The 8,241-nt window shown below is 44.0% G+C and overlaps 1 protein-coding gene and 1 pseudogene across 1 annotated transcript; one reads left to right on the top strand and one right to left on the bottom strand.

Annotated features, from left to right (window-relative positions):
• Positions 1 to 4,837: 4,837 nt before the first annotated feature.
• LOC147334999 (uncharacterized) lies at positions 4,838 to 6,039 on the bottom strand (annotated as a pseudogene).
• A 408-nt stretch (positions 6,040 to 6,447) lies between these two features.
• Positions 6,448 to 7,211, top strand: LOC147334998 (histone H3). The gene has a single exon (XM_086287001.1). The coding sequence runs from the start codon at positions 6,448 to 6,450 to the stop codon at positions 6,856 to 6,858; it is 411 nt and encodes a 136-aa protein (XP_086143127.1). The 3' UTR covers positions 6,859 to 7,211.
• The last annotated feature ends 1,030 nt before the right edge of the window (positions 7,212 to 8,241 follow it).

The following is an 8,241-nucleotide window of genomic DNA, read 5'->3' as shown; positions in this document are numbered from 1 at the left end:
GCACTCACGTTGTCAGCTTTACATGCATTCCAAAAGAAACTGTTTTTCTTTACTATTTGTTTACACTCCAAACATATATTTCTCAAACTTCAATAACTTCCCCTTTGTTGCTGGCTTTGTCATAACATCGGCCACCATCAGACCTGTCGGACAATACTCCAATATCAAATTTCCAGCATTAACTGTTGATCTCACAAAATGATATTTGATATCGATATGCTTACACCTCTGTCTGTTAACAGGATTCTTTGCCAATGCAATAGTCCCTTGATTGTCCTCAAAAATCTTTGGCGGTCTCTTTTGATGCTCATACATGCTTTGCAACAGTTGTGTCAAGTACAAACATTCTTGTGTTGTTGCTGCCAAAGCTATGTACTCTGCTTCACAAGTTGACAAGGCAACAGTTGGCTGCTTCTTTGTTCGCCATGACACCAAAGTACCTCCTTCATTCAGGCTTACGCAGTAACCTGTAGTACTCCTCCTGTCAGTCACATCCGCAGCCCAGTCTGAGTCACTGTGACCTTGTACTCTCAAATCTTTGTCACTTTTCCTGTAGCACAATGTCTTGTCTTTTGATTGTTTCAGGTACCTTAGAACATGTTTCACAGTAGTCCAATGTTCCACAGCTGGTTCTTTGAAGTGCTGTGACAGCTTACTTACAACAAAACTCAAATCTGGTCGTGTGCAAGAGGTCAAGTAAATAAGGCTACCTACTGCCTCTCTGTACATTCTGACATTGTTCATTTTCTCAGCATCATCATTGTAGTTCAACCTTTGTTCACAAGGAGTTGATCTTGGTTTACAGTCTTGCATTTGAAATCTTTCCAGTATGTTTTCTACATATCTCTCTTGTAACATTTTTACACAATCTTGGGTTTGCTCAAAATCAATACCAAGAAAATGTTTGAGTTTCCCCATATCTTTCATTTTGAATCTTGCAGTTAGCATTTCCTTCACAGTTTTCAAAACCCTTTCATCACTGGCTGCAATAATAATATCATCAACCCATATGATCATGATCACTTTTTCTTTTCCTGTTTTCCTTGTGTAAACACAATGATCTACAGGACTCTGCATGAAACCGTTCTCTATCAAATAGTCATGTAATGTCCTGTTCCAGTTTCGGCCTGACTGTTTAAGCCCATAAAGTGACTTTTCCAGCTAGTAGACCAGTTTCTCATCTGTTTTTCCTGTTACTTCATAGCCTTCTGGCTGCTCAACATACACTTCAAAATCTATTGGTGCATGCAAGTATGCGGTTTTTACATCCATCTGATGCAAAATCAGGTTTTCTTGTATTGCACACTGCATCAATACTCTTATGCTTGTCAGGTTAGCAGTCGGAGAAAAAGTTTCATCATAGTCTATCCCAAAACACTGGTTGTAACCTTTAGCTACGTACCGTGCTTTATATTTTTCTGATCCATCACCACTGTTTTTCTTCACATATACCCATCTACCCCCCACTGCTTTCTTTCCCTCAGGTAAGATTGTTAGGGTAAAGGTGTTGTTCTCTTTTAAGGATTGCATTTCTTCATCCATAGCTGCTTTCCACTCTCTAGAGTTGGGTGACCTTGCAGCTTCACTGAATGTCACGGGTGAGTTACTTATCAGTCTGTAACAGTAGTCTATGTTAGTCAGCACTTGATCATCAATGTCTTCTCCTGACTCATATTCATTTAGATAATCTGGTTTCTTTCTTGTTCTAGAAGGATACCTTCTGGAGTTTTCAGTCTCATCACTAAGTGGCATCTGACTGTTCACTTCTGGTTGGTTGTCAGTATCTGGTTCCTGTGAACTGGTACTGGGGCTTTCCCTGTTCACGTTTGGTCTCTCCCTCACCTGTATGTCTTCATCCTCAGATGTCGTATCAGTTTGTGTTTGCTTTTCCTCATTGTGTTTGGTTACAAACTTAACCAGCCTAAACTTTTGCACTTTGGCGCTGTCTGGGAAATAAACCTTGTATGCTGGACTGTTTTTGTCGTAGCCTACAAAAATCCCTTTTGTACACTTAGAATCCAGCTTACCCTTGTTTTGCTTGTAAGCATAACACTCACACCCAAACTTTCGCATTCTGGATAGATTGGGCTTCCGCCCAGTCAGCAAAAAGTAAGGTGTCTGCCCTGTCCGGTTGTTAAAGCATCTGTTTCTCACGATAGCCGCTGTTTGAACTGCATACGTCCATAATTCCTTTGGTATGGCACTCTCAATAAGCATGCACCTCCCCATATCAAAAAGTGTTCTCCAGCCACGTTCCGCTGTACCATTCTGGTGAGGGGAATATGGGGCTGAAGTTTCATGTCTTATTCCATGTTTGTTTAACAATACCTGGTAACTCTTTGCCATGAACTCTGTGCCGTTGTCTGACCTGATACACTTTACCTTCCCGAGTGGGGCTGTATCGGCCAAAAAGATTTCAGTTGCTTGCATTGTTTCACTTTTGTTTTTGAGAAAATATACAAATACTGCACCGGAAAAGTCATCGGTAAACAATAATGCATATCTGTGTCCATCTCGTGATTCTGGATCTATCGGCCCTGCTAGATCCGTATGTACCAGCTCGAGAGGTTTCTCAGCTCTCCTGTCAGGGTTTCTATTCCTAGTCTGGACAAATTTTCCCTGAATACACACCTCACAGTTCAAACTTTCTTTGTCAGTTTTCCCTTTGATTTTCATACCTTCAACCACATTTTGTAGCTTCAGAATGTCACTATGATTGCAATGTCCCAAAATTTCATGCCATGTCTGCACATCAAAACAATTATTACACTTATCATCGTACTCACTTACAGTCTCAAGGTAATAAAGTCTGTTGTGCTCATGGATGTGAAACTTTGTACCGTCTCTGTGTTGAAGGACGTTCCTTCCTTTCTTAAAGATGATAGTGGCTCCGTTCGTGGTGGCCGCTCTCACAGAGAAGATATTCTGTGGAAATGAGGGAATGCATAGGGGGCGTCTTTCAGTGTTGTTTTACACTGTCTCCCTCTGCTGTCTATCAAGCACACCTCTGCATCTCCTCTGCCTTCAGCCACTCCTTTACACCTGGTGCCATCAGCTAATTCCACACAGTGCGTTCCCGGCTGGAAGTCGTCATTAAATTTCTTGAACGCTGTTTTATCATTCAGGATGTGTGATGTTGCGCCAGTATCCACCATTAGGCCTTTGGTCCTGATGTCTTGTGGCTGTTGAGGTGCCGCGTAGTCATCGCTCATCCGGAAGACATAGGTGTCGTCGCTCTCTGCGTTGTCGCCCTCCTCCGAGGCTATGCGTGCTTCATCATTCCGTTGTCGTCTCCTGCAAGTCGACTCTCGATGGGTGTTGCTCCTACAGTGACCGCACCACTGTCTGTAGCGGCATGCTCTGGCCTTGTGTCCCCGTTGGCCACACTTAAAACAGACTATGTCTGACATGTCTCTCCTGTGGTCATTAGCAGCTGCTGCGGGTCTCACGCTGGGTTGCACTCTCGCCTTCATGATGTTATCCTCTTGTTCCATTAAGCGCATTTTCTCAGTGTCCTCATAGCTGCGGAGTTTCGTTTCAAATTCCGCAAACTTGATTTCTGATTCACTTTGCGTAATGTGAACGGAAAAAGGTTTAAATGTTTCTGGTAAACCTTTTAACACCATCGCTACAAGCAGACCATCACTAAGTGTCTCGCCAGCATTTCTCAGGGCTGTAATAAATGTCTCTGCGCGTATGATGTACTCCGTGACGCTCTCACTGCTTGCTTTCTTCAGAGAAGTCAGTTCGGTATAAAGGCTGATAATTCTTGGTTTACCTTTTCCTGCATAATAGTCTCTTAAAATTTTCAGTGCCTCGCGTCCATCATCGGCAGCTTCTCTCATCACGAGCGATAAACTCTTATCATCCAGGAACTGTATTAACTCTGCATAGGCCTGGGCATTCTTATCTTCGTCGTCCTCATCGTCGTCATCACTTTTCAATATTGTGTCTTTTAGACCTTGTAATCTAAGATGTCCCAAAAATTTTGTCTCCCACAGTTCATAATTCTTCTCATCTCCGTCAAAAACCAACCTTGCCCATCGGCCACTGGGTTCACCAGCACGCTTATTCATGGTGCTAACTTAGCACGCTAGCCCTCACCGAACACGCTGTACTTTGCGACTTTTCTGGTGGTAAACTTTCCCCTGGCGTAGCTTCAATGTTTTCCTGGGCCCATAACCTGTTAGCAGAGACGGGTCTTCCAGCGGAATCTGCATGAATATTGAAGATACTTATATTGTCTAGACGGAGGAATAATCACACGTGGGGCATCGGCTTTTCACCGGAACAACACTTAGTTTTTATTATTGAACTCTCGCGTGCACTCTGCAGCATAACAGGAAGCATCCTTTCAAAATAAAATCACAACAGATGACAACGAAGGCATACCTATTAACTAGCTCAACATAAATACTTAAGTTTTTTCAACAATTGTATCTTTTTCGTTCGTTCGGGTGCATTATAAACATTAATAATACGCAACCTTTGCCCGTAATAACAGCAATCAACAAGGAGGAGTCGTCTCGGTATTATGTCTCTTCTTTTGATTATATTCACCGCATCTTTTTTAAAGAAAATACCCACTCCATCAGAGCTGTCTTCCCCTATCGATATTATTGAATGGGCAGTGTTCCACATTTTATTTAATTCACATACATCTACGTGTGTCTTTAATCTCATCTCTTGAAGGCACAAAATATCATAATCAAGTCTTTTTAAGAAATCAACCTTCCTTTTCCTGCTTTTATCTGATTGGAGACCTCTGACATTAAATGTTATTATTTTGATGTTACTCATAGGTTGACTAAAGGAGAGACCATCTCAGAAATATTACTCACGGAGGACTTGGTCTATTATCCTTCCGCTTATCTCTTCCAGAGCTAGAAGCAGAAACGCTCCTTTTTCTGCTTCCTCTCGTATCCTCGTTGACGAGCTCGTTGAGGGCCGGGTGACTTCCACTAAAGAAGGTCTTCCGTTTTACTTTCGTTTCCCCGGGCAGCGAAGCAAGAGCCAGAGATGCCGCCTCTGAGAGAGGGAAGGATCCATGGTCCTCGCTATCTCCGTCGTCATCAGGTGTCTGCTCGCTGTCAATTTCTTCGTCATCACTATCGCTTTCATTCTCACCATCCGATGTCTCTATGATTAGGTTACCATCTAGCTCTTCATCACTCTCGTCGCTTTTTTTACTTGACTGAGACAGTGGAGATGGTAACTCATTTTGAACAGGGCTAGACTGGGTATCCTGATCATCCACTTGTGGATTGTCCAATCCAAGCGAAACTGGGAGTGACAGTGAGGTAGCTGTCGGAGGAAGGTGGGGGGGGGGAGTAGAGGGAGGGGGCTCTCTCACCTGGTCATTCACGGGGGGATCCAAGACTTGGGAAGGATCCACCAAAGAAGGGAAATCCATGGTGGCAGAAGGTCGAGGTTGTTGGGAAGATTTCAGTATATTCACAAAAGACTTGGGGCATTTAAAGAAAGTGTGTCCTTTCGCACCACAGAGGGAGCACTCACTTTCGTTTTGGCAAATTTTAGCCTTGTGGCCCAACTCACCACATTTCCAACATTTGATAGTGGGGCATTCTCTCACCTGGTGGTCTGGACCTTGGCAGATGAAACACCTCACCGATTGGCCCGGATAAATAATCCTGCCATTGTAGGGGCCCAACGAGATGGAATTCGGAATAGAGATTATATGTCCAGCTTCGTCTCTACGCATCCGAACTTTGTATTTTCGGACTCCATACCAGAATCCGAATTTATCCACTGGCTTGACTGGGGGTTGAAGAATCTCGCAATACCTTTTAAGATATAGCTCGATATCTTGGTCTGGAATCCTTCCAGTCCAGAACTTAACAACAAGAGTCACTACCTCTACCTGGACAGAAGACTCCACTTGCCAGTCTTTCCATTTCGGATGTGATGCGTTGGAAAGAGAGATCTCTAAGAAGCGACGTAAGGGCGCCTCTTCGGTGAAACACAGCTCAAAATCCCGTTTACTGGGGAGAGCAATGAAGGAGTATATGTCCTGCACATTCAGCCATGATGTTTGCAATATCAGCTCTTCAGCAACATAATCACGGGTCGGGGGGTCCCCATCTCCGATGTACTTGAGTCTCACCCATAAATTGCTGAAGTTTGAAGCAAACGATAATGGGGCATACGGGGGCATGATTACATAACTAATAACCAATTACTCCGGTTTTGCCACGCCCACTCATTTTGACAGGTTCTTTTCTTCGTAGTATCGAGACTAAGAGAAAATGCACTTTTCTCCAATGAGCAGCACACACCGAGGCGGGGCGATGCTCCACGTGGAGCCCGTCACCAATCACGAGCCGGAGCAGCACCGCGTCACAGCCAGTCTCACACTATAAGAGCAGCGAGTCTCCTCTGTTCGCTACATTTTCTGCTCTTATCAGAGTAAAAGGAAAGTGAGAAAGAATGGCAAGAACCAAGCAGACTGCTCGCAAGTCTACTGGCGGCAAAGCCCCCAGGAAGCAGCTGGCCACCAAGGCCGCCCGTAAGAGCGCCCCGGCCACCGGGGGCGTCAAGAAGCCTCACCGTTATAGGCCCGGTACCGTGGCTCTGCGCGAGATCCGCCGTTACCAGAAATCCACCGAGCTGCTGATCCGCAAGCTGCCCTTCCAGCGCCTGGTGCGCGAGATCGCTCAGGATTTCAAGACCGACCTGCGCTTCCAGAGCTCTGCTGTCATGGCTCTGCAGGAGGCCAGCGAGGCTTATCTGGTCGGACTCTTCGAGGACACCAACCTGTGCGCCATCCACGCCAAAAGGGTCACCATAATGCCCAAAGACATCCAGCTGGCTCGCCGCATCCGCGGAGAGAGAGCTTAAGCTGCACGCTCTCCTACCAGCAACGGCTCTTTTCAGAGCCACCTCACTCACACCAAGAGCTCGCTCCTTTATTCTTATTGATAGTATTGTTTTTATAATATAAGTCTTATGCTCACACTTGAATATTCATGCTGTTTCTAGAAATTACAGTTGGGATCAACGTGGAATTCACTGACTTTATTTTCAGAATTGCCTCATTCACTATGGCCAATGTGCCTTTCAGGAAGCTGTTTACGTCTTGATGCATTCTCAGTCATCCAGGAAAGCAAATCTCCAAAAAGTTTGTACTTTTACTAGATCAAAGGTGGGTTAGTTACCTTAAAAAAAACAAACCAAAAAAAAAAAAAACGAAATGAGCTGTTGTAGAGACCCACCTTTTAGCACATCCCAGCACACCCACTCACGTCATCAGATGCACCTTGTTTAGTTCTCTCACCTTTGATTGGGTGTGGTGCTTCTCTTCAATTGCACTCACCTGTCACACATTATATAAGGACTGCATTCACTTTTGGCTCACTCTTTCTTCACTCCCACACGGGGCGGCAGCTGAGGTGAGGTTCTGTTTGGGTTTTTATTTTATGTATTGTTTAAGGTAATGAGTAGTGATGGGCAGATGAAGCTTCATGAAGCACTGAAGCTTTTCATCCAATTGGTTCATCCCAGTGCAAAGCTTCTTGAAGCTTCATTTGCTCTAGCAGGACACCTACTGGACGTAAAAATATTAGTTGGCATGAATTTGAAGAGTGTGGCCTTTTGCACACAGCCTGTAAATGTCAACAACAAAAGGAGTGTGTAAAACATGTATATTGTAGTGATGGCAGTATACTGTGTATATTTATAGTGGCAGTATGGAAAATGATTATTTGGAAATGCTTGAAATGGAAATGATCATTTACTGTGAGGTGAGGTGTGGTTGGGGTGTGGACAGTAGTTGTGCTTTTGTAACGTTGAGGTATGGACAGCTACACACTGAGGCTCCTGCCTGTTCACATCTTATTCTGTAAAAACTGCATTTCCACTGCTTTTATGGCCTTTTTAGTGGGGAGAACATAGCTAGGATTTAATGATTTAACAAATCTTTTGAATCCTTTGTCCTCCACAATGCTAAATGGCTGGGAGTCCTCAATCACCATGTTAACCAGGTCTTCATCTATTTGAGATTGTTCTCCTGAGGAAAGACAACAAAAACAAAGCACAAATATAAATATCACACACGTAACTTATAACAGTTGTATAATATTGTTATATCATTTAGTAACATTACAGCATGCTATATTATCATTGCATTTGATGGCTCACCTGGTCTTGCTCCACAATCGGTGTCCCCCTTATTCTCATGCAAAGCTCTGTAGTGCCTAAGCATGGATGAGGTGTTGTTATATC

The sequence above is a fragment of the Aulonocara sp. 'chitande type north' Nkhata Bay genome, linkage group LG3, assembly GCF_057382095.1.
Source record: "Aulonocara sp. 'chitande type north' Nkhata Bay isolate Kocher_YH1m ecotype deep benthic linkage group LG3, A_spYH_male_GT1.1, whole genome shotgun sequence".
In the NCBI taxonomy this organism is placed as follows: Eukaryota; Metazoa; Chordata; class Actinopteri; order Cichliformes; family Cichlidae; genus Aulonocara; species Aulonocara sp. 'chitande type north' Nkhata Bay.
This window is presented reverse-complemented; position numbering and strand designations above follow the sequence as displayed.